Here is a 27,534-nt window from a genome sequence, read left to right on the forward strand (position 1 = left end):
GGATTACAATTGCTAATTGCTAAAATGTATCTGGTTTCAAGTACAGTTTATAACCACTCCAGTCAATAATTGATTGCGGTTGCTATTTTGAGAGTGCTACTTCAGGTCAGAGAATATGTTCAGATTTAAACTTTTTTATTTTTTTAATCAAGGGGAGCTGAATGAAGGCTATTTATTCTTTTTCTATTACATATTCTGTGTGCATCCTTCTAGGATTTCTGGTATCATATGAATCTCTTGTTTCCACTTTTTTTTTTTTTTTTTTTTGGTAAAACAGAATCTTGTAGGGTAAGTTTAGAGACAACTACCCAGACTTGCCAGCAGGTCTTTGAGCAGGACATCTCTCCATTCCTTCATTTCTTAACCTATTCATCTCACCAGTAATCCCATAGCTACTTTTATACTGGAATCAATCCAATGCTTATTTATTAGCATAAAGAACACTAATTGTGAACTAACGAAAATAGTGTTTCTTTGGCTTCACTGAGATACTCTTAGTCTTAAAATGAACGCAGTTACAAGTGGCTTCAATTTTCCAGTCGCACACCTTATTTGATTGAAGGCATTTGATTTTCTTTCACGAGCACTTTTCCAATCACTTTGTACAAAAATGCACACCAGCGTCATTTCAGTATCACTTAAACATGAATTGGCAACTGCTGAAGTAATGCAGGAATTCCAAGATGTTTTTTTGAAACACACACATAACACACACCCTCCTTCCTTCTCCAAGTTCTTATTTAAAAAGATCTTTGTCTCCATTAAAAGAAAATTCAAGCCAAGGGAAACTCCAGCCGTTTTGCCTCATCACCCAAAAGAAGCCCCCCCCCCTACTTTCCACCCTTTTCGCTACCGGCTAAAAAGGGTTCTTCTCAGACATACAGTTGCATTCCAGCAGTTTTTAATCCGTTTTTTTATTGTCAGATCCCAGGACTTTTACTTTTTGAGGTTGGGCAGCTTTCGGCTCTCCCACCCCTCTCTCCCCCCCTCCCTCCGTTCAATAAACCTGTTACTTTAAGGCGCTGCACGGAAAAGTGTGTGCGCGGTGGGGCGGGGAGGCTGGCAGGCTGCGCGCCTCTCACGGCCCCGAGCTGCACGCGGGTTTCCTTCAATCTTTTCTTCCGATCATTGCTTATTATTAGCGTTATTATTCGCCTTATTATTATTATTCCGGACTCCTGGTCGCTTTTGATTGGCTCTGCCTCTTTTCTCTTTACCAGCCCCCCCCCACTCCCTCCCCCCTTTTCCCCCCTTTCCTCTTTCGGCCCGGTGTTGTATCCATGAGAGTGTCAGGAATTGGCACAGGAGTGCACCAGGGCGCATGCTCTCGCTAGGCTCACAGCAGCCAGAGCCGGGGGCTTAGTTTAATAAGGAGCGAGCGACAGACAAGGAAGAAGGCGACGGCGGCGGTAGCAGTACTATCAGCAGGCGGAAAAAAATAAAAATAACGAGCCTCGGGGCGAAAGCGAGCGAAAACGTCGGCCATGGGCTTTCCTTTCCTGTGCGCATTCTCCGTTTCTTCATGAATTAGAGCTGAAAGGGTGGGGGCGGGGAGAGCCGAAGACACCCCCAAGGCCCCCAGGCATGGCCAATTCGGTGAGTACATGCGAAGAGCAACCTCCCCTCCTCTCCGCCCCGTCTTTCCTTCCCCCCCCCACACTCCTGCCCTTCCCTTCTTCTTCTTCTTCCAGCGCTGCCAATTATATAGCGAGAGGTTGGTGAAGGAGGGAGAGGGGGGGCGATACCGCCAACCCTTCTCTCGCGTGCTGCTTCCTCTTCGTCTCTTTCCCCCCCCGCGCGCGCTCCCTCTCCCCTCCTCTCTGTGCAATTGCATGGAGCGCGCGCGCACGCACACTGGAGGCGGATAATAATCCAGCCATATTTCTGCAGCGGCGGCGGCGGCGACGGCGGCGGCAGTAGCGGCAGCAGCAGCGGCAGCAGCAGCGGCAGCAACCCGCCTCCGCCGCGCGCCCAGGGGGGGAGCCGTGAGTACAGTTGCAAGGGGGGAAACGGGCTCGCCGCTCAGGAAGGCGCCTCTCAGGATGGTGCGTTTCTCTCCCCGGCGTGGCTTTCTTGACAGCTGGCGGCACCCCTTTCCCACCCCTCCCCCGATAAGTCTTCCTCTTGGCTGCGGGTGGCTAGGTGTATATGTGTGTGTGTGTGTGTATATGTGTATATACCCGCGCGTGACGGTGAGGCGACCGGCGAGAAGCTTCTTCTCCTGAAAAAACAAAAATAGGGTTTTTTGAAACTACTTCAGTCGCAGCGCCTCGTTCTCGCCCTCTTCTTCTCCCCTCTGCTATTGACTTTGAGGCGATCTCGGGTTCGACGGAGCGCAATTTCAAATGGAACTTGAAATGCCAGCCCCATTGAAAATCCGACAAGCCCCCAATATGAAATAATAGTAGTATTAGTCCGCTGCTCTTCCCCTCCTCCCGCTTTTTTTTTTTTGGCATGGCTTCTTGTGGGAACGAATCCCCCCAGAAATTAGTTCTCTTCTCCCCTTATTTCCTTCCTCCTGTCCCACGTCCCCCAACCCCAAATTCTGTACCCAGCCCCTGGCCTCGAGGTTGCCTGCATTCCGTTACAATCCCAGCTGCTCTCCTACTGGCAATGTCCCTTTAAAAGTCAGAGAATGGTGTCTTACCCTCCATAAGCAGGCGGCTATTTTCTTTGTGTGTGTTTTCTTTTTGTCCTTTTCAAGGAACCTTGAAATCTACAGGAATGGAGTTGAGGGAAGGGGGGAGGTATCCTTGCTTTTCTCTGGTACTCATTGTTATCCTTCTCTCTCTCTCTCTCTCTCTCTCTCTCTGCCTAGTGCGCTGTTCAGGTGAAACTGGAGCTTGGCCATCGAGCCCAGGTGAGGAAGAAACCCACCGTGGAAGGTTTTACTCACGACTGGATGGTATTTGTTAGAGGACCCGAGCATAGTAACATTCAGCACTTTGTGGAGAAAGTCGTCTTTCACTTGCATGACAGCTTCCCTAGGCCAAAAAGAGGTAAGGCTCCAGGACAAAGGTGTCTCCGATCTCTCTTTTAATATGTTTGCATAAGGGAGTAAAAGAAAACGAAAGGGTTGCTTTTTGACTTTCAAACTCCACACTCTTGTTTTCATGATCTGAAACCCTGGTTATTCTCTGCAAAGGGTTTAATGGGATAGAGGTGAAGCTTTTTTTTAGGAAACAGTTGCTTAGTGGAAAATCAGGGTGATGTACACCTGAGGGCAATACTTTTTGACCACCTTTGGAGGTGGATGATGGCTTGCTGCAGCTTCTGTGAGATGACGGACAGGGACATGAGCTTCCTTTTACAATGAAACAACTAATACCTGGACTTTTTTGTTAATACTGTTTATTTGTATAATATATCTGGTTCAGTTTTTGCTATAGGTTTTGACTTTTACTCCCTGCCAGGGAGGCAAATATTTTATTCACTTGAGATACATGTAGGGTTGCCACTTAAATTGTTTTCATTTGCAGTGTTTATGGTCCTACCTTTCACTAGAAGTAAGCAGAATAATGCTGAGTAATATTGTTTATTTGGTGCCCTTTTTATAGTTTCTCTTGGATTGTGTGTGACCTTGTATTGGCAAAGTGTTATCTAAAGTATTGAGTTTGCAAGTTTTAGGATGAATAATTGTTTAGTTTTTGTGTTTTCACTGTTTGGATTATGATCTCCAGTTTGTATTGATTCAGCATACAAAAGGTCAACATATGACAAAAAAAAAATATTGCGAACACTTAAATGCCTCCAAAACACAGAAGGATGAGAGTGATTTTTCTGTTGATTTCAAGAGGTTTAGGAAGCCTTTGTTTTCAATTTTCATTTCATTTCATGACCTCCAAGCTGTTGTCTTGACTGTTTTAGTTGGATTAGTGGAAGTAACAGTAGGAATACAATAAGGTGCTTAGTTTGTGAACAGGTTTGTTTATCAGAGTATGCACAATGGTTAGCAGTTATTGTTTGTCTAATCTTTATTGGCATATAGAACTCCTGTGGTCTTTTAAAATAGCATCCTAATAAATCCATTTTGCTTAGAGGCGTTGAGAATTATTGAAAATACAGAACTGTGAATCTGTGAAGGGAAAGGATGGGAAGAAATGGCAGGATCTGTAAGCTTTTTCATCTTTTCAAATTGATTATTTGAAGTGTTGTAGCATCTATGGTTACCAGTTTCTGTAAGTTATATATTGTTTTCCTACCCCTTGCTTGACTTGTTTTTTTGTAATTCTTGAACAATTTTACTGAATTATCATATGTATTGCTAATAATATTGCTTTATGTTCCATCTTGACTTTTGCCAAAATTTCCACTGATACTGTTTTTCCCATGATACATATTTGGCTTCAATATGAGAAAGAAATACCTGCCCGTACAATGTCTTTTTTAGGTTTGGTTTAATTATTTTTCCTCTTATATGTGTTAGAAACATGTTTCTAGAAGCTGTAGTGCAGATATAATTCTCACCAAGAGATGTAAGAAGTTTAGATAAATTTCTTTTTGCATCGTAAATGTGGTCATATAATTAACATTCGTAGTAAGAAGTTCCTTAGTTTTTTAGTGCAATACAGTCTTTGGTGTTAGCTATTCAGATGTAAGTCTGTTTAAAAATCAATGAGACGTCCTAATATGAATAGAAATTAAGTATTAAAATCCTGCATCTATGCTGTTATAATGCTTAGTGATGATCTGCCTCCATTCCTCAAAGTGAATAACTGTCTGTCCAATCTTAGGAAACATGGTTTTTGTAACAGGTCTGTGAGTTGTTGCTTAGTGAATATATTCACTATAGTCCAGAAGGTGCAAAGATGTGTGTAATGGGTACAAGTAGCTAAGTTTCTGCATGTATATACTACATTGCTGAGAGTTACTGTTACATTAAATTTGGTAATATAGAACGTGCAACAGGTTGTCCCTGGATAGCTGTGTTATACACTTAATGTTAGAACTGAGAGTAAAATATTAATAGAGGACATGTTTTCCTTACATTCTGAATTGTAATTTATGAATTTTCATGGCTTTTGTTCGATTGTTATGTTGTTTTTTGCTATTTCCTATCTCATACAAGATAATTTAGTTGGTAAATAGGATTTTTTGTCAATTGAAGACACAAACAAAATGTAGATTTCTTGATGCTCTCTGAGATATTTTCTTTTGTATGTAGTAAGATATTGATATATTCCACTGTCTCACCACATTTCTATCTCTGTTACTGTTAAAGTAATCTTAAAATGATGGTGGGTGAGTGTATATTTATAGTCTGAAACCATTGGGATCAAGCTACCATTTATGGAAGTTACTTTGGATCCCCTCTCAAGGGGAAGAGATTGCCCTTTTTATCAGACACATTACTCCTTTGAATTCCAGTTGCAGAGGAACCCAAGAAGAGCAGTGATGCTGTGCTTTTATCCTGTCGGTAGATGTTCCATTAGCATCTGGCTAGCTCATGTAAATGAAGTGCCAAACTGGATAGACTTTTGGTGTGACTCTTTAGCATTAACCAGTTGGTTTGCTATGATTAGTATTTGTCATGTATTTTCTGTTTCATATTTTGTAACATACTAGGCCATCAGATCATATATCTTAAAATACTTAATTTTATTAAGCACTGAGCAATAGCTGCTAATGTCAATATAGTGTTGCATTAATGTTGAAGCAGTCTCTTTTCCTTTCTTTTTTGGTAGGGAAATAAAACATTAGAAATAGCCTGTTACAAAGGCAGATGGGTGAAAAAGAATCTTTAAAGCAAGACAAAATTATTTGGATTAAATGGTTCTTTGTTGAAGTAGTGATGATCAATAAAAATAAAGTATATTTATGGACTGTTTGGCTGATACACGGAAATAAATGATTAGGTGACACACCAAGAATAAACTAATAGTAATAGCTTAATTATGAATAAAGAGTGCTTTTATTCAAGATTGTCTGTTTTTCCTGTTTCATATGATTTTCTTTAACAAAGATTAGTGCATGCTTGAAATCAAAGCTTACAGAAAACGTAATGGGTTTATATTAAAAAAATATACTTCATCAGCCTAGAAGATATTAAATAGTACAGAGATGAATCTCTGTATTCCTTCCATTTATACTTTTTGCTATGTTTCTTCTCATAGAGATTGTTTTAGTCTTCCCTCCAAATGCAGTTGTGTGTTTACAATTGTTTATCATAGCAGGTTAGTTGAAATTTATTTTAAGAAAAATGTTTTGTTCACTTTGTTTTATATATATCTAAATGATGTAGAAGTACAGTTTCATATACCCCCCCTCATATATTATTAGTTCTTTGATTGAAGCACTGACACTAAATGGATTGTTAAAGGTTCAACTGTGAGTTGGTAATCAAAATAAAATGTGCTATCAATACAAGCAACAATAAGGAGTAATGACCTCCTTTTCATTATACCAACAAATTACTTGCTGTTTAGATCATTATCTTAAGCACACAGGTTGAATCAAAAGAAAATGCAGCTAACTTACAATGCAGCCACTTCACAGGAAATAGCTATTTATGTTTTTCTCTTTCTAATCTGTACTTCATCAATTCATTAATAAATAATCTTTTAGATAACACAGCAAAATAAAAACAATATGTCTTACCAGTTCATGTAGTGCTCCTGACCATTTATAAACTCAGAATTGTTGGAAATTATAATGAATATGCAACTGCTACCAAGTGGCAACCATGTGCTTCTCTGCTCTTGTATCACACAAGCACAAAAGTTAATACTAATTTTGGTAATGAAATTCTACATTCCATGACAACTCACAATCGTGGGATGTTGGCCACAGTTTCCCATGTATTTAAATCTTATCTGAGTCCATTGTTTTTAGCTCCTGCATATTAAATAGCTAAAATTCTGTTTACTTTTTTGCAGAAATCTGGAAGTCACTTTAATACTTACCAGTCCAGAATAATTATATATTGGTTTGCAATATTTGGAGATGGCTCTAATTGGTTAGATATCTGTTCAGTGATTAATAGAGATGTTATATAGCCATGGCTATAGAATTATCGTGATTATGTTTTGTAATTATATTATTGTATTTTTCTCTAAGTACCTCAAAATGCTTAGGCGGAAATATTAATTTTCAGAGGTGAAGTTAAGATGATTTAAGTATACATGAGAAATCAAAATAAGAATTTCAATCTTAAGTGAATGCTAAAATCCTTAGATTAAATGTGCAAATTGATAAAACACAAATAACTCCATATCTGTCATATGGGTGAGAAATGTATTGGGTAGATGTTAATTGTTAGTCAGCTGAATTCAGAACATGCTTCAAATTATCTGACATGGATAATCCCTGATTATAGTGAGATATATTTCCAAATATCATCCCAAACTACGTTTAAATCACTGAAATACAGTATGATAACAAAAAAGTGGCCAATGAAGCAACATCTAAAACAAAGATGGCATCCACAAAGCATAGTTAATTATTGTGTTGCTAATTTACTCCATATTAGGTGGAGGAGCACAAAAAATCAGACAAATAACATCATGTAAAGAGCTTCTGCTGGTGGTTCCCCAGGTATCTCCTCAACGCTGCAGTATTTTGCAGAATAATGAAAGGTTTTTGGCGGGCAGTGCTTTTTATTTAAACAAACACAACAAATATTATATACATAAGCTGTGGTTAGTCCTTAGCTCATTTTCTTTCATTCCTCACGAGACACTGAAAGAGGTGATCAAAAATTTTTGATCTGAGCTTTAATTAACAAACATTACCTGTTTTTATTAGAGCACATATTAGTAACTAATTGCTTCAAATAACCAAGCCATAATAAAAATGGTTAGCAAAGACTGTAATAGATTATTTAAATTTTTGAAATAATTTTCCCACATCCTTTTAGGACTACCCAGAATTGATTTGCAAGTCCATAGTTCACAATGATTCATGCAGACCATCCTGCCAATCCATGGTTTAGCATTCTGCCAAACAGATCCTATGCGTTATACACACATCGAAATATTTTATAATTTTATAATTCATGGTATTTCTTTATGCTTCTAGAAATGAAAAGGAAAGAAAATTACATAAGCATGTTTAAACAATGTTAAAATTTAATTCAGGTTGATTTAGAATAATTCTGTTACTGAAAAAGGATGCACCTTATGAAAGTTGTTACATTTCAATAAGAGGTTAAATTTGTGAATATTTTGTCAAAATGAAGAATTTACTAGTTCTCTCCGACATCATTAATTCCAACTGATTACTTAGAGTTGCAATTATGTATGGTGATTTTTTTATGCTAAGAAAAACATTTTCAATTTGTTCTTGCATCCAATTTGTTTTACTTCTGCTTTAGATTGCTTTTCTACATTTTCTAGCTTTGGACAAATGGTGGTAATGTATATTACTATGGTTTTTTTTTTTTACCAAATATCTTTGATAACTTATTAACAAAGCTAGACTTGAGAGGTCCTTGGTATGCTCTCTGAGCTTGGATCTTTTCTTGCAGACATTTCATGATGATTACGTTACCTAGTTTGGGTAATGAAAAATCTGCAATAAAACAAGGACTCCTCATTTCAGCCCTGAGCTACAAATACTTTCTTTTAAAACTAGACTTGTAGAATTTCTGGTGTGTAAATCAGTGATTATTTACTTAGTGATATCTTTGTTTCTTCTGTAATTCAATAATAATTAAATGAAGCCAGCTTTTAAAACCCATGATACAAATGTTAGTTATAAAGCTTACATTTTGCTGAAGCAAATGGACATCGGTTAGGGTAAGAAATCAGTTACAAGAATAATGAAATAGATGGAAGGCTGCAGAAGGTAGGAACTATGTGGAAAGTGAAAATCCTGTGATAGAAATAGTTGATTTCCTAAGAAAAAAAGAGCTTTTTCTCCCAGGAAATTGCAAATAAGAAGATAAGTAGAAAGGAAGTGGTATGAATACACATCGTTATGGCTTACTTTCTCATGGTTTTCTGACTAGGCAACAATTGGCCATATTTGCACAAATTATTAAGCAATGAAACAAACCATAATGACTAAGTTCTCAATAGCATCTTAAGCCAAACCCAAATACAACACTATACTATGTCTTAGCATGATGACCAAGCATATCTAAAAAATGGTATCTCCAGCAGCTAAGAAATAGTGTGTGAATAATCTACTTTCTTCTGGTTGATGAAAGGAGACCAAAGATTTGTAACAACTCACTCACAAAAACTAAGGAATAAAATAAAATTTACCATATAGTACAGAAGTGTCAAACTGCTGGCCCGCAGGTTTCAAACTGCGCCCATGCAAAAAGAGTCACTTATGTCATGACACATCATGTGGCAAGTTTGAGACCCGTGATATAGTACATGCCATGAGTACAATTCAGTGAGAATAAAAGTATACTCTTCGACTCAGTTAATTGAAGCATACTTTCATTTTTTTATGAACATAACTTAAATCTGAGTTGGATTTGAAAACATCTGCACATGTTTTATAAAAGTTAAATAATTGCAAGCTAATTTGAAAGAGTAGCTATTTAAAAAAAGAGGAAAGAAAGCAGGATCATTTAGAAACAGCTGAAAACCTGTGTGTGTCTGTGTGTGTGTGCTCACGTATATGTGCTGACATGTGCTTTAGGAACCTTGTCTTCATCTTACTGAAGGACTTCCTGATGATTCAGTAAGTGTTTCCATTGATTATACATAATGGCTTTTGTCTTCATTGTGGTCAATGGAAGTCCTGTGGCTGATTTGTACATAGACTGTAGGAATGCTGCATCACGCAGCATCATGTATTTGAACATAACCAATTGAACCAATTTTGAACATAACCCTTTGGGCAATCTCAGTTCAACCCAAATTTTATTTTTAATCAAAATATAGACAATATTAGCTCAATTTAGACATTGTGATTTGTACTTGTAATATGATTTGTACTTAATGTAACCTAAGAATCTATACCATGATTTTATCTCCTGGTGGTTTCATTTTGTGACTTACTGGAAATACTGCTTCTTTGGTGCAAGTCCTACTCGGGCATAAATTCAAATTCTAATTAAATACGTTTTGGTATGACAGTTAATAGAAATCAAATTACTGCCACAAAATAGTATAATTAAATCACTAAACTTCATATTTGACTCCAGAACCAAATGTAAACTGGCAATGAGGAATATTAAACATGTGATAACCTCAGCAATTTTAATTCTTTTGGTGTGTGCAAATTTCATTTTACTTCCTATGTGATCTGACAAATTCTGTGTCCTTTGTAGATATATTAACTTCTGGATTATTTTTAAGTAGCCTGGAATTTCATGTAGAAAGAAGCTTCATTGGTAGCTGATTTTTTATTTTTTTTAAATTTAAATAGAATTTAGACAAAAAATGGATATCAAAAATCCAGTTCAGTCTACCCTGCCAGAATAAAGTAGAAAAAGAAATAGACTATTATGCCAGTACTGTAAGTGATTTAATTCAAGTTGGATTAAGGTAAAAACTAATATTTTTTGTGTAAAAGATTGGAAAATGTGCATTCTAAGTTTATATCTCTATGAGCATGTTGTAATTGTTACCATTTGGATACTAGCTAGTAGGCTTTTTGTTCGGGATGGGGGAATCCATATTTATGGTTTACAAAACTTTTGTAAATTCTATTTAATTCTATTGATTTGACTTTCAGGAAAATCTGTTCTATTTCCCTTTATAAAGCAGGAAATAATTATTGGACAAATGTTAAATATTTAGCAATTCCTCTATTTTCTACTGTGCATGCAGTAAAAGTAAATTGGATTCCATGCACCTAATCTCTTCCTCTGTATCCCCCTCCCAGTTTTTCTTTGTATTGTAATGCATTGGTCTTGTAATGAGAAGGTGTATGAATTGCACAATAGAAGGAATAACCTAATCTTTGAGTATTCACAGGCCTGCCATGTCAAGAAGGTGTAGCTTTTGCAAAATATTAGCATATTGATTTATAAGGAGGTTTATTAGCATCTTAAAAACCGAAAATCTATATTGTTTGAAAAAAAACTATAGTTATATAGTTCTTCATTTGGTCTAAGTCTCATTTTGTATTTCATGTATTGCAAACTTGCATTCTGATACTAGCAATTCTTTCTATTGACAGTTTTCTTACATATGCATATTGCACATAGATCTTGAGTATATTAGTGTCTTTAGATGCACATATTATTAGTCTGAAATCAGTAATTAAATTTATATAGGTTAGGTTTATCTATAATTAAGGATTGGTCATAAAACCATGCCTGCTCAAGGAAGAAATCTCATAGATAACTTTTTGTCAAATATTGAAATATTCCATTTTTCTAAGAAATGTCATATATGTTCACTGCATCTCTGAATTTCATTTCTTAGTTTTCTGTGAAATTAATAGTTCTGCCTGATTATGATTCAGTTATGAATTTTCAGCTTTCATCAAGGAATAATGAGGATTCTATGTTAGTAAATATTCTGTGTTTTTTATTACTACATTTATATCCTATTTCTCTTAATGGAAGTTAAGAACAATACTGTTCCATTTTTATATTCTTTTAATAACTCCATTACAAAGAGAGTGTATGCATGACTGCTTTGAAAGAAGTCGATCCATTGTAGAGTGATATGCTTAGAGTACTCTGTTGCAGGGGTCCCCAACCCCTAGGCCACAGACCAGTATCGGTCTGTGGACTGTTAGGAACCAGGCCGCACAGCTGGAGATGAGTGGCAGGCAAGTGAGGAAAGCTTCTGTATTTGCAATCTCTCTCCAGTGCTAGCATCTTCACATCAGCTCCACCTTAGATCAGTGGTTCTCAACCTGTGGGTCGGGACCCCATTTGGGGTCAAACGACCATTTCACGGGGGTCGCCAAACCACGTTGTCCGCCATTTTTTCCCCTTTTCCCTAACTGACCTACTCCCTCTTATTGGTGGCCACACCCACTTGGGGGTGACCACAACATGGGGAACTGTATTATGGGGTCACGGCATTAGAAAGGTTGAGAACCACTGCCTTAGATGATCAGAGGAGTGTGAACCCTATTGTAAACTGCGCATGCAAGGATTCTAAGTTGCAGACTCCTCTATCCCCCAATCGGTGGAAAAATTGTCTTCCATGAAACTGATCCCTAGTGCCAAAAAGGTTGGGGGCCGTTGCTGTATTGTCAAAGCCAAGTTCAAAACAGTCCCAATCTCATTGAAATTCAGTGACTGACATTGAGTAAGTTCTCCCTTAGTGTTGCCTACTACACAGGATAGTTGCAGGGTTAATAAATTATAGCAGAGAATGTGTGTGCGTGCGTGCGTGTGTGTGTGTGTGTATACAAACAGAGATACATACATTACAGAAGAATGTGTATGTCTTTGTTTATAGACACACACAGAGAGATACATACATACATACATACATATAAATTGCATCAATAAATGTGATATACTTTGCTATTTTACAGAACTATTTTTAATAGAAAACGATACCCCAAACTAGTTTTTAACCTATAATAGATGCCTTTTTTCATTTCTGCAAATAAGATGGAAAATTACAATTGAAGAAAGAAGTAGAAACATGGATGGATGCCTTGGAAAGAAAAACTGGAAAAATTCAGAAGGGTTTTTCCTTCTCCCCCCCCCCAGGTTTCTTGATGTTATGTTATAGAGAGAAAATGAAAAATTGATCTAATTTTTCTTTTAAAATAAAAAAAATATTACCTAATTTATATTGGATATATATTAATTCAAGGATACATTAACATGTCTAATCTTAGGCTTTGTTCACTAAATGGAAATTTGTAATTCCCAAGAATCCATAAAAATGATAAAAATAAAAGATCAGAAGAAATACTGCTGCTGTGGGAACATTCCAATTGAGAAAAAGAGGCTGATTAGCCAGTATTTAATGTAGTTAAATACCGTTTTTTAGCTTTGACTTTTTCTCTTTTTTCCCTGTAACACAATGATTTTTGTATCTGTTTTATTATAGGAGACAACATTCCATAATACACAACTCATTTTGTTTTTTGCAACGATGCATGTTTTGTCTATTTGTAGCATTAAAGTTGTTGGTTTTCCTAAATAGCCACACAATTTTTTTTTGTTATATTTGTCAAGAGATAATAGCAGCTTGCAGGTCCATTTGAGAGAATTATTAAAAGTATTAATAAATTCTTAAGTGAGTTTAATCAAGGAATGCTTATTATGTTTTTAAAAATCTGCTCTTTTCAGTCTTACTCTTAGTATATTTTTATGAGCAAATCAGTCTAAATATAAACAAGAGGGTGTATCGTTCTTGTATGTTATATATTTTTCAAGGTTTCATTTTTTTTGGAAAAAACATTCCATGTAGGTCTCTCGGAATCTCTCTCTTTCACTCTCTCTCTCTCTCTCTCCCCCCCCCCATGTGTGTGTATGTGTTGGTGTGTGTAGAGTTTTTTAATTAAAATAGTTAATAGTTGTAATTTTTGTTGCTGAGTGCATTTTGAAGTTACAATTTTACAGTATTTATAAACATAATACAAACAATTCTTTTTGCTTATTATATCCTTGAAATATTCACAATTGCTTTTTTTAGATATTGTAAGAACAATAAAAAGAAGCTTCAATTTATTACTTGAGATTTCCTTTACAGTTTACTAATCCTGTAATTCTGTCATTGAAGTAAAAAATGAAATATTATTAGAAAATATTATTTAAAATGGATATAATGTAAGTAATTTAAGACATTAATTTAAAGCATTTTAATTTAAGACATTAATTTAAAGCAGTTGCTTCATTTGCCTCTTCTTTTCTTTTGCTAAAGTGATTCCTAATGGAATTTATACACTAATTAGTCACAGAAATTCAAATTGAAAATATGATGAAGATCCAAAGATTGCATTAGACCCCTGAGCCCAGAAAATATTAATACGAAAACATAGATTTGCCATATATGACTTTAAAACACATAATTTTATTGTATCTACAGGGATCTGAGATTAGGGGATGATCTTGTTATGTTCTGACAAGATGGTCATTTTGGCCCAAAGAATTAAAAATATTGTCCAGGATTACCAACTGCTTACTATATAGCAGTTACAGTATTATTTGTTAGATTCAGGGCTTTTTTTGTCATAGAACGCCCAGAACGGAGTTCCGGCATCTTTTTTGGATGGAACCTTGTAGGGTAGGCAAGGCGGATTGTATGACGTGTGTGAGTTCCGGCACCTTTTTTTTTTTTTTTTTACAAAAAAAGCATTGGTTAGATTAATCCTGCTTTTTCAAATTTAATATTAGTTTCTCCCAATTTAAATTGTGAGGAGAAAAGTACATGCAGCTAGAAAGCTAATAAAGCATACTCAGAATATCCTAAAGATAGTTTTATGATTTTGTGATGCAAGGCAGTTTATTAAAAAAAAGTCAAGAACAGTTACAAACAGCCGAATTTTATAAATCATTCAAGGCTTTTTTTTCGTACAAATTCACTCACTTTAATATGCAAAAAATATAATTTGAATCTATATATAGAGAAATTGTTTGGAGAGAAACATTGTTTATAGAAATCACAAGTTCATTTGATAAATTAATAGTTAAAATTATTCTTTTTTGAAATAGACAGTAAAGTTATATTTTATGTTTCTGATTTACCTTATTTGTAACTTTTCTATCCAAACCCCAAGTGCATTCATGTATTTTATAACCTTAGCTCTATTTTAAAATGTTCAGCCAATTGCTAGATTTTTATTATAGGCTAATAGAAGATGCAAGGTAAAAGTTTATAGTAAATGTTGCCAACTATTGCACTACAGTGTAACAATTATTAGCTGATTTCAACTCCCATGTATTCCAAATGGAAACCATTTTCTTAGTACATATTCATCATAACGTTTAACAAACAAGGCAAATTGTTAAATTTTAAGCATTTATTTTACCTGAGAGAATCCCTAAAAAGCATGGGCAAGATGAGAGAAATACTGTAAAAAAATATGAAGAATTAAAAATAATTAGTGAAAATGAAGAAAAGTTCAGTTGTATGCACATCTTAAATCTGGATCCTTAATTCTCAATCTAGTTCTTTTATCTTTTGCCAGCTTTTCCCCCCAGAAGATATAATTTACAAATACAGTATGATGATTTCGTAACATTCCTAAAGTAAGAAAGAGTACTGAGTACTGAGTTTTTGCAGTTTGTTGTAAAAATAAGCCCAACATTTAATCTATGAATAATACCCCATTTTTTGTCTGTATAACATACCCTGCCTTGGTTTCCAAAGTGACTATTTGGGTAAATACCATTGAACTGGTATAGTTTTATATTCTGGATTATCTTTAACAGTTCAGAAATATTTATTCAGTAAATTTGTTTTATTGAATATAAGCATTATTTTTATGTCTATTTTTTAGTTTTTTCTCCCCAGTGGTTGCTTTTTGTGGTAATAACGGTAACAGAGATTTTATATTTTTGTGGCGTTTACATGGGTCTAATTATATTCAATATCAATATATTTCACACAGATTGTCATTGGAGTAGGTTGCTTATTTAGGGTAATCTATTTAGATAAATCTTTAGAGAAAATATCAGTTTCTAATCTTGTTTAAAATTGTAGCTAAATATAATATAAACATATAAAATATGGATTGAGTTAAAACTTCCCATCCTGTATGTAAATAATAGAAAAATATGATGCAAAGGTGATAGCATATTATAAATATAATAATGTTTGTGGAAATTATGACTATCAGATTAAACACTTATATGTTAAGGAGAAATAAAACTGTGCCAGTAAATACTAGCTGTGTTTTCTTTAATATTCTAAACAGTAATTCTTACTTCATTTATTTTCAATTAAATAGTTAATGTTATCCATAATTCTAAACCACAATTAATCCTACAAGCAAAAAGGAAAGTATGCTGAGTAGTTTGAAGCCAATTGGTGACTAATGCGAGTTCTGCAAGTGGTCTGTGCTGCAAGGTCAAAGTAAAAATGAAAATTAGTTTAGTTACATTAAAATAACTAAATCTAAAAGATCACAATATTTTGACTTGCCTATTTAAGGTTATCCACTTTTGGTGTTTTCACTCAGTATTGTGAGATTCGTGCACTCTTGTAAGATTTCAGGTGAGGACATCCCAAATTTTGGGTGATCTCACCAGAAATTGGGACTTTGGTTGGGCCATATGGTGATCTGCAAAAGCTTTTGATAATGTAATAGTAGTCCACGCAAAGGAGAAGTCTAGGAATCAGTTGTGTTTATTAAATAATAATCACTATTTCTGAGTTATACAGGACTTCATTGGTCTTTCTGGTTTTACTGGAGGAAGAAGGAAAAAGAGGGAAACGGCCCAGGTAGAAGTCTCACTTCTACACTTTTTTGTTCTACGTATATAACATATATAATATTGGGTGTAAAGATATACAAAGGCCAAGCTGATGTTTTTAATGTTAAAATGCTTGATCAGTTATTGTAAATTGTGTGGTGTAAAAAACTTGTGAGTCTGCATAGAATAGAAATGGTGTCTGATGCTCCTGAGCAGTATAAAACATTAAAACAGTTGTAGGCTTTCACAAGGTTTCTCTTAACCTTTTTACACTATTGAACCCAATATTGTTTACTCTAAAATAGAGCAGCAGAATATATATGTATCTCATTTCAAACAGTTGTTTGAACAGGTATACCATTTTTGAGTTGGGTTTACAAAATGTTTAAAGTTATGGTTTGTGGAATAAAATAGTGGCTGTGATCACCATCCCAAGCCAAAATGTTGAAATAGTCATTATCCCTCATCACTAGGTGTGAATTAAGTTGGTTAATAAAGAAGTTTATTGTGGAAATACACTAAAAAGGAGTTTTGATTTAAAAGCAGCTGAGGGTGAAGTGCAGTTCAAAAAACCAGGCATATTATTTTTAATAGTGAGAAGAACTAAAATGAAGTTTTTTAAAAAACATTGTTTCAAATTCAGTCCCTACCTTCATTTGTCTTCTTTTCTAAACTTGAGGGAAGACAGAAAGCAAAAATCCTTTCAACAATTGTAGAGAAAGAAGATCCCACTCCTCCACCTCTTCACTTTAGCACTAACCTAAATCTACTAAAAGAAATTTAGCTTTGAAGCCTTGTAGGCAAGCTTAGGAGTCAAGAGACCTTATAGAAATTTCATCAGTAATTGTTTTATGGCTTGTCAGAAATAGGCCTGTTTGTATAGGTAGCATACAGCCTGTTTGACAATTTGGTGTCATTTATATCCACCATAAAAAAGAGAAGAAGAAAAAAGTTAAAGGGACAGAGGAACTAAGCTGTAAATGCAAATTGTTCTACCGTTTCCCCCCCCCCCCAAAGAAGAGTAAAGGAAGCTATGCATGGGAAGCATTTTATTGAAGGTGCATTAATAGAGGCCCCATCTCTTCCTCAAGCTCTTCTAATATCGTACTTATCCTATAAAACTGCTGTATTTCTGTACTACTTTGACTCACTTCAATAAATTGTAGCAGCACAATATGTACATTCAAGATGGAATTTCAGCTGTTAGGTATTGAGAGTTATGTGTCGCTGTTAAGTATGTTCTACCATGTAGTGGACATTGTAGCTTTTGTTTGCATTTTAGACGTTTAGAATACCCATGGGATGAGATTTTCGTGTGGTTATTCTGTGTACATCTTTACCAATTTTATCAGACAAGGAATTCTTTTTATGTAGTAGTGATTTAAAAATGTTTGAGGATCTAAATTTCTTAAATCTCATTGGGTATTTTTGTGGACTATAACACAAAAAGAAGTTTTGAAAGACTCCCTACTGATGTTTTGTTCAGTGTTGTGTGAAATAGGTATGGGTTCATAGTTTGCTCTAAATGATAATGTTGCTTTCTTTGTTTTAACTTCCTGGGTTACCTGAAACTTTTGTTATTTATAAGCTATGGCTTATTGGTTAGTGTGTTATATGAACCAACCCATCTTTCTCTCTTATTCTACTTTGTACTGAAGCAAATTAGGAACAACTTGTTACACCTGCAGTCATTAGTTTATTGAGAGAGGAAACTGCCGTAACAATTCAGTGATCTCAGAAACTTTTTTTTACAACTTGCCTTTGTTGACTGCACAGGTAATGGTAGTCAAAAGTTATTTATAGTTTAAAGTTCAGCCTATTCATTTCAAAGAAATGTATTCTAGGCAGTCCAGTTGGTTCCAATATTGTAAATAGAAAAAAAAAATCAGCTCATGGTTTTAGCCAATTCTTTTCTTTAACTTTATCAGTTATTTGAATCATAGTTTACCTAAACAAATAACTTCTTTGTGGTGTAGATGTAGGTAAAATAGCAACATAACTCTTATAATGTGTCTACTCAAGATTCAAAAACTGGGAACCTTGAAGGAAGTTGTCACAGAAAAATCCACTCTCCTGTGTTGTAAATGTACATAGATTTGAAATTACTTTCTTGAAGCGGATGAGATTAGATCAGATTCTAGAAATAAGTGTTTCTTTATAGTAAAGGGAGGAAAAATATATTTATCTATAAAGAAAGCTAATTCAGTGTTCTCAAAATTTGCTGAGTGATGTTTCTTTAAGATACAGTAACTAACTTCTGTGATCTCCCATGAATAAAACTGTCAGGCTGCACTTTGACAAGGGGCCTCCATTAGATAAAGCTCCCAGTCTGCCTGGACAAGCTGGCCGTTGGGAGTGTGGTCTGGCAGCAATCCATTAGTTGCACATGTAGTTTACAGGCTTACTGTTAAAAATCACTCTTGCTCCTATGGATCATCTTTGCACATACAACGTTTTTTTGCAACAGGCTTAGTTGACTTGAGCCTGGATTGAGGTTTTTTACCTTAGTCTCACCTTCTATTCTGTCCATTTATTTATATATTTATGGAATTCATATGCTGCTCTAATCTGTTACGACTCTGTAAGCTTGCAATTAATCATTCACTGTTTTATTAATTTTGATTTATTCTAAGTCAGTGCTTTTATTGTAAACTGCCATGAAACCAACACTCTGAGGCATAAAACTCTAATAATTAGTTAATGTGGCATTGAACCAAAACAAAGAGAATAGTACTTAAAACTGTTGAAAATTGAAATGACATTTATTTCAACGTGAGAAGTTAGTTATGACTAATTGAAATCCTGTGATTACAATGGAGAGTTGACGCTGATTAACATTATCTAGAATTAAGACCACATGTACCAACCAGGTCTTTTTCCTTCTCAAATTTCAGGAAGTGTCCTCTTTTGTTTAGGAAAAAAAAATCAGCTAAGAATTGGAGGTGTGCAAACTATAGATGCATATACACATGCATATATATATTTAATATAAACTGAGTTTCTGCTTGGTGTCATAGAGGGTTATGGTGCTGAGTCTGTGCAACCCAAGTGCTGCATCTCTTTTTCCAGGAGAACAATTCTCAAGGATTGCATACCATGTGTAAAATATTTTATATCAATTTCCCTTTAGTTTATAAATTCATGTTAATTTTATAAATATAGTCCATAATTTTTCCTACTATTATGCTGTCATTTTCTTTAAACTTTTGCATCTGTTTTATTATAGTTTTTTATTCTGTCTTGGTATCATAACTAAGTAAAAATTTATATATGTGCCCTAATAGGTGATATTGGTTTTATATCTGCATTTCAAATTGTTTTTTCCCTAATGTTCTTCCTTCCTTCTTGAAATCTGATTTTATATTTTTGACTATTTGTAAATAGATGAGCCATGGTATGTATATTCAAGCCTTCACTTAATAGTTCTTGTTGTGTTTTTAGTCTATTGGTAGAATCTGAGTGAACCATATCTGCACATATAATTATATTTTTGGAATATAATTCCAAAGTTGGAAAGTTGGAAAGCATTTGAAGGAGAAGCTAGAGGTGAAATTGTTGAGTTAGTATTCCTTCTGTGGAATTGCATATTTTTATCAAACTTTGTCTAATAATGTGTCCTTTTAAGTTTTATCCTCCTTTATATCTGTGAGTATTTTGCACTCTATTATCTATGACAGGCGGCATCTTTTATGATACAGTTTAAAATTTGAAGAGCAGGACCACTTCTCTCTTTAGAATTTTGTAGGAGTTCTTTGACTAGATCTTTTCCCATTCCATATCAATTGATTGACATGTTTTTCCCATTCTTGTAAAATTCTCGCTACAGTTATGAATCATACAGTAATAAATGTTGAAAATGTCCTGAAACCGAAGAAACATTATATGTGGTAGGCATATAAAATACCCTCAAAAGTACTATAAAAATCTTTACAACAAATACTTTATGCAAATCACAGTTTTTTTTATTATACTCAACTTTAAATTAAAAAAGCAGTTTTAATGCTTGTAATATTAATATTCTAAATAGTAACTAAATATTTTTCTCTTTATTTTCAGCATTCTAAAAGTTAGCCAAAGAATGTCAATAATCTTTACATATTATATAAAAGTCACTATTGAAATTGTACAGAGTTTTAAGATTTACAATAAAAAGGAGACAAAAAAATATTCTCAAGGGGAAGGCTGGCACTCTCAGGTTGCCTGGAGCAGATATCAGGTTTGGTGCCAAGATTCGGGTGATGTTCCCTCGAAGCTCAGGAAGATCTGCCTTGGAAGTAAGGAAAGTTGAGGTTAGGCAAGAATGCTTTGATCCTCTGGGTTGCTCTAGGGGCATTTTGGGAGTGGATTGTATTTATTCCACGAGATGTTGCTGCATTTGCAAAGACTGTCAAAGGAGAGTTTGCTCTGCATCCCATGGGAAGCTCATTGAAGGAGGCCTGGACCTTGCTTTGACTAGGGCCACTTTTTCCAGGCGAAGCAGCAATGATGCAGTGTGCCTCAAATTGGCTTAGATAAGGTAAAGGTACAGGAGTCCCCGTGGGTTTTACTTTGCTAGTCATAGCTGATTTTAGGGGGCAGTGCTTTTTAAGCCTTTGAATCAATGCTGTCTGAAGATGTTTCTGCAGTTAGGTGGTTAGCCATCACACTACAATGCAAAGTATACGGCGAAACACGGAACACTGTTACCTTCCCACCAAAGTGGTACCTATTTATCTAGTTTTGAGTTGTTAGGGGAGGAGCTCGGGCAAGGAACAGGAACTCACCCCAGTGCTGGAATGTAGACCTTGTCCGTCATCTTTTAAACCACTGAGCCACTGTGCCTCTAATTTGCTTAGGATCCCTCCAGATATTGCATTTTAAAAGCATAATTTGTATTGAAAATTATTTTTAGATAGATGACACCCCCCCCACACACAAGTATTGTGATTTCTAGTCTGAAAAACCCTGAACTAATTTATCATTCTTGGGATATTCTCTGAATCAAATAATTTTGTGATTCTAAAATTCATAGAAATAAAATACATTAATTGTTTGCATTCTACTGAAGGGAAAAATTCAGTCAGGAAAAAATGTTATGGTCCCAAGGTTAAGCACTAAGGAAAAGGCCTCAGAAAAATTTGACAGATAAAAAGTTGTCTCTAATTTAAAAATTTGACCACTGCTAATACAGACTGAAATTGATAAGAATTATAATCCAAAACACAGCAACAGGTTTGGCTTCAGTCAGAGTTATATTCAGTGCTTTCCCCATCTAGCCCTATTTCCAGGAATTTACCAGCCACACGTGCAAGCTATTTTCCCACATAATGATATATATTTGTAGTTGTTTTCTCTAAACTGCTCAAGTAGCGTTTAACTTGTGTAGCAAATTATTTGTGTGAGGTATGATCTGAATTTTCTGTTGGATTTTGTCATTATGAAAGAATGCTGGATCTCTACAAATAATATGAGTTTTCTCTTTAAAGATATAATCATGTGTTCCACATCAGATATTTTGAAGTTCAAAGTACAAGTAGATCTCGACTTATAACCATTCATTCAGTGACCATTCGAAGTTATAATGGCATTGAAAAAAGTGCCTTATGATCATTTTTCACACTTACGACTGTTACAGCTTCCCCATGATCATGTGATCAAAATTCAGGTGCTTGGCAACTGGGTCATATTTATGATGATTGCAGTGTCCTAGGGTCATGGGATTATCTTTTGCGACTTTTTGACAAGCAAAGTCAATGGGGAAATGAGATTCACTTAACAACCGTGTTACTAATTTAACAACTGCAGTGATTCACTTAACAACTGTGGAAAGAAAAATAGTAAAATGGGGCAAAGCTCACTTAACAGCTGCTTTGTCTAGCAACAGAAATTTTGGGCTTAGTTGTAGTTCTTATGTTGAAGACTAACTGTATTGTTCTTTCTTCCTGGGTGTCTGGTAAAGTTTTTGATTAGGGGCACTTTCATATTTTTACCCATTCTTGCCATTGCCCTTTGGGATATCTTACCCCCTGAGGTGAGGCAGGCCCCCATTCTGCTTGCTTTCCAGAAGATGTCAAGACAAGGCCATGCCAATTGGTATGAGGATCTGAGAGTGATCTGCAACCTTGGGAGTGGTTGGTGACTTGTATCTGCCTCTTTAACTTTTTAACATCCTAACTTTTAACTTTTCTCTTAACACTTTGGTCTTTAACTTTTTAATTCTGTTTTCCAATTTATGCTTTTTACACCACTAAAAATTTAGAAATTTCAGTAAGCATCATTTAAAACTAATGTTTTTAGCATTTACTTCTAAGTGATCTTGCTATTTCCTTCATCTGAAAGGCCATATATATATATATTGATAATCTCCATTGGGAACAGTATTATGCAATTGATTTTCTGTGAAAAAACCTAGGCTAGATTAAAGCATTCTACTTAAATATCCAGAAGGGATTTTAAGAAAGAAGGAAGGAAAGCTTCAGTAGAAGAGGGAGCTAAGATTTATTGGGAAGTCTGTGTCCTGTTTTTACATGTAAATTTGAAATTGTTTTTTTGTTATATTGCCTAATATTTTTCTAGTATCAGCTACTGGATAGACTGTGTTGCAGAAAATAAATATTTCTTTGGTTAAGAAATGCTCAGGATGGAATTTCACAGATGAGAATAATAACTGAGAATAGATTATTTCATGCCTGCCAATTTATGATCTAAATATTATCCCTTATTTTCAAACTAATCTCTTCAGTAATCCATAGTTTTCTCCAGCATGATGTATGAAGAATCCACCAATGGGTTATTTCAGTCCTCCTGCCCAATCAGACTAGGTTGTCAAAGCTGTCACGCCTGTCCTTGCCTGGTACCTCCCAGTTTCAACTTAAGTCTGTTTGCTCATGAGGACGTGACAGTTTTGACTCCCAAATTCTGACTTCTGACAGGTTTGATTCAGTGAAAATATTTTTCCCTTCTAACCCATTAGTGGATTCTTCCTTTAGGAAAGGAACAACAGAAGCTACACAGCTTCTGCTCAACTTTCCTATTAAATCCCTTAGCTTTCTACCATCTGAAACCCTACCCCCCCTTGAACTGTCAGCCCCACAATGGACTGAAGAGCCCGCTTTGGAAGCTGCTTTAACTAAAGATTTCCCAGAGCTTTAGGAAGTCAAGGATTGACAGGACAGCCAGAAGCTATTTAGCTTCTACTCAGCTCTCCGCAGCAATCCTACAGGCTTCTGTCACCTGAAGCCTCCCTTAGCTGTCAGCTCTGACGGTTTGAGCTGCGGCCGCCATTTTGATGGCCGTTACTTAGTCAGTCACTTCAGGGGCCTTGAATAACTATTTGGTCTCAGTAGAGGTGCCAGTTTCAGCGCGAGCCGCAATCTCTCGCCGCTGTTCACCCCAGGAGCTGACAATTCCCATTTGACAGGATGAACGATTGAATCGGCTCCGGACTCTCTGCCGCTGCTGGAAGGCGCCGCAGCCGTTGCGCCTCTCAGCTGATCGGCGCGGATACCTTACTGTCAGTTGCAAGCTACAGAGACCAGGAGAAGTGGGAGACTGCTTTCTGCGCATCTCCCAGCGCTTTAAAGCAGACTTTGGCCCCTTCAGGTGCTTGCTCCTCAGATTCCTAGGCTTTGCCCCTTCCCATTCTTGGCTGCGTGGCTGCCATTTTGGCACACCACGAGGCAACCGTTTGCCGCATTACAAGCCTTGAAAGGCTTGAACCTGGATGGGGGATTACTCCCTTTCCTGTAGAGCACGTTAAACGACCAATAGCCAGCATTATTGGTCGTTTAGGGCTGCCTTCCTCGAATTACAACCTCTAGATCTGCTGAGATTCCCTCACCAACTGCTCCCTTCCCGTTAGCGTGACCGCCATTTTGAGCACAGCAACTGCACCTCACTCTTTCCCAATTAAACCAACGGGCAGTTGACAGCTTCCAAATTCACCCAGAATTTGACTTCACAAGCAAAATTCAGTGGATCCGTTTGCTACGTCCCGCTTGCACTATTTTGACAGTTCTATCAGCGCAAGTCTATCACTACACAACAACCTTGCGCAGGCCTTTGCCACTTAGCACTCCTTCACCTTGGCCTTCTGCCACTCTGCATCTAGTGGTTGCTCACTAGGACCTGACCATTGCCACTAAGGTGAGACACATGAGATCTCGTCATCCCACGGGTCACGGAACTGTGCATTACAGACACATTGACATTGTCTCTCCCCAGGTGACGAGTGCCTTGACACGCCCAGCGTGAATCCTGCTTGGCCAGTGGGCCGGGCCACGCTGATCCACATGAAAGTCAGCCCCATCACGGTGGGTAACTGACGTCTCTTGTAGATCGAGATTATTCCAGGGCCGCATCAGGAACCTCTCTCGTTTAACCATGGCAGACAACACTGAGCCACAGACTTCCGCTGCTATCAGGCAACCCAGTCAAAAATCTCCATGTCAAGAGACTGCGGCTAAGGGAAAGGCCAAAGCTAAGTCTAAATCCGGCAAGAGGTCAAGTAAGTCAACTGACAAGCAGGCCGATCGCGCACACCAAGCCCTAGAGAAGCAGTTCTCTCGGGCCCAGCGAATGTCAGCTGAGGAAAGGCGTAAATCACCATTTCCCCCACTTGCAGCTCCTGAGAGGGACCCCCAATGGCTTACTTCATCAAGGGCGTGGTCCCCAGACCGAGAGCTTCAGCAGGTCTCAGTACAGACCTTTGGTCAGGGAGGCCCACCCCTCTTTGGGGAGGAACTCGAGCCACCAGGCCCCTCCACGGAACCCACAGCGACCTTCACACCAACTGCAGCGGGGCTTTGTACTTCACAGGAGCCTTCCTTTGCTGATCAGCTGCAGACTATGATATCGCAGGCAGTCCTTCAAGCGATGGCCTCATCGGGTCATCATCAACCTTCATCCCTGCCAAGGTCCTCATCAGTGCCAACCATCTCAACACGACCCACACTGCTCGACCACCCTAGTGCCACCTCGCCATCCCACTCAGGATCCGACTCTTCCAGTTCCTCTGATTATGACAGAACTGCAGACCAGTGGTCAGATTGTGAGGAGCCTCCACAAGATTCCCAGCCCATGGCAGAGCTCTTTAATGCTTTGCTTTTTCCATCTTTACTTCGCAGGGCATGTGCAGCGGGTAAGATCACTTCTGACCCTGTCCCCACCCCGGAGACGTCTGCTGGCCAGGACACGAATCTGCTGTTCTCAGAACCGGTAATTCGGCATCAGCAAATCCCTTGCCCCCCTTTATTCCTTAAGAATGTACAGGGACAATGGGAATCCCCGGGCGCACAACCTTCCCAGGGAGGAGCTGAGCGTAAGCTAGTAATATGGCCCAAAATTTAACTGATCTATTGGAGGTGCCTAAAGTGGATGAATCCCTAGCCCCACTCTTCTCAGCTGCCAAGCTACCAGCAGATGTATCTGATGCCCTTAAGGTGGAGGATAAAAAATCTGAGCTGGCATTTCGCAAAGCTCATCAAGCATCTGTGTGGGCAGCAAAGGTGGCAACCCCCACTTCCCTTTTCATTAGAATCTCCCTCATCTGGCTTAGGCAGCTTCAGGAGAGGATTCCCCTGGAGTTCATTAGGACCTGACCAAACAGATAGTGACCTCTGAGTACATGGCGGATATGTCTTTATACGCCGCCAGGCACTCGGCCCAGGCAATGGCTTCCAGCGTCGTTGCTCGGAGGCTGCTTTGACTTAAGAACTGGAGGGCCGAGAGTAAACATAAATGGCGGGTTGCCACGGCTCCATTTAAGGGAGGCCGATTATTTGGGGAGAACAAGCAGAAACAGAAGGTTATCTCTCATTTGGCTAAGAGAACAAGCAGGCAGTTTTTTCCCTATGGCCACCATCTGTCCTTTCGGACTGGTGCAACCGCAGAGGCTTGACAAGCATACCGTCCCTCTACCCCCAAGGCAGATCGTCCATTTGACAGGACGAATTACAGGGACTGGCGCCGACACCAGACCCAAAACAAATCCTCCTTTCAAGGCAGAGGGGGTCTTCCCTTCCGTCGCTCCAAGTGACTCAGAGGGGACCCCCCCCATTGGCGGCAGACTCACCCTCTTCATCCGCCAATGGGAAAACACAACCACAGACTCCTGGGTACTACAGACCATAAGAGAGGGCCTATCCCTGGAGTTCATAACCAGACCCATAGACTATTTCGTCTCTTGTCCAACCCTGAGAAACCCAATAAAAAGAGGTCTCATGGCAGACGCCATTCAGCATTTACTAAGCATCAAAGCCACAGAGGAGGTTCCAGCAGACCAGGTAGGAAAGGGATATTACTCCATCCTGTTTGTAATCCCAAAATCCTCAGGGGGATGGAGGGCAATCCTCGACCTCAAGGGCGTGAATTTCCATCTCCAGTATCGGGAGTTCAAAATGCAGACCTCCACTCCATCTTGGGCAGCATCAGGCGAGGGGATTTCATGACCTCAATCGATCTCACAGAGGCATATCTACACATCCCCATCCTACCGGATCATGGTCAATTTCTGCGGTTCTGTCATCTCAACCGCCACTTCCAATACAGGGCCCTACCATTCGGTCTCTCCTCTGCCCCCAGGGTCTTTACCAAGATCCTGGCGGTTCTGGTAGCACACTTAAGATTGGTCCCGGTACACGTGCAGTGTGACCTGGACGACATCCTGATCCAATCAACTGCCGTCCCGACCGCCCAGTCGGACTTGGCCCTTACAATCAGGACCCTTCAGGACCATGGGTTCTCGATAAATTTCAAGAAAAGCCAGACGATCCCCTCAGCCCGCCTCTTACACCTGGGCGTGGTGATAGACATAGATTCCTGTCACGTGTTCTTGTCAGGTGACCATCAGAACAGCATTCGAGACCTGGTCCTCAGGGTCCGCAGGGAGTGGGTAGTGACACGCCTTGCTTTCCCAGTTACTGGGGAAATTAATATCTTGCATAGAGATAGTGCCTTGGGCAAGATTACATGCCGGGACCCTCCAATAGTTCCTGCTCCTGTACCAGAGACTGTGCACCAGTTCCTCCAACCAACTGGTAAGGATACCCCATCAGGTCCTTCACTCCCTTGACTGGTGGACATCCTCGGCCATGCGCAAGGGGACTCTCTTCAAGGAGCCCCACAGAACTCTTCTGACCACAGACGCAAGTCTCTTCGGCTGGGGGGGTGCACCTCCAATCTCAGATGGCTCAGAGTCAATGGTCGTGGTTGGACCTGAAGCACAACATCAATTGGTTGGAGCTCAGGGCGATCCATCTGGCTCTCCAACACTTCCGCATCGAGATTGGGGGGAAACATGTGCTGGTCCTCACGGA

General features: G+C 37.9%; 1 protein-coding gene across 3 annotated transcripts in view; it reads left to right on the forward strand.

Annotated features, from left to right (window-relative positions):
• Window positions 1–1,034: 1,034 nt before the first annotated feature.
• Window positions 1,035–27,534, forward strand: part of MLLT3 (MLLT3 super elongation complex subunit) — a 137,990-nt gene continuing 111,490 nt past the window's right edge. Inside the window, exons 1-2 of one of the 3 annotated variants that reach the window (XM_039356994.1) lie at window positions 1,035–1,596; window positions 2,819–2,999. In XM_039356994.1, coding sequence (XP_039212928.1) covers window positions 1,585–1,596; window positions 2,819–2,999 — 193 coding nt within the window. In that variant the 5' untranslated portion in view covers window positions 1,035–1,584. Of the gene's footprint in view, window positions 1,597–1,907; window positions 2,046–2,818; window positions 3,000–27,534 lie in introns of those variants that run through there. The other 2 variants (XM_039356992.1, XM_039356993.1) reach the window with 2 other exon arrangements.

This window comes from Crotalus tigris, unplaced genomic scaffold, assembly GCF_016545835.1.
Source record: "Crotalus tigris isolate CLP2741 ecotype Arizona unplaced genomic scaffold, ASM1654583v1 scf7180000018862.1388955, whole genome shotgun sequence".
Classification (NCBI taxonomy): domain Eukaryota; kingdom Metazoa; phylum Chordata; class Lepidosauria; order Squamata; family Viperidae; genus Crotalus; species Crotalus tigris.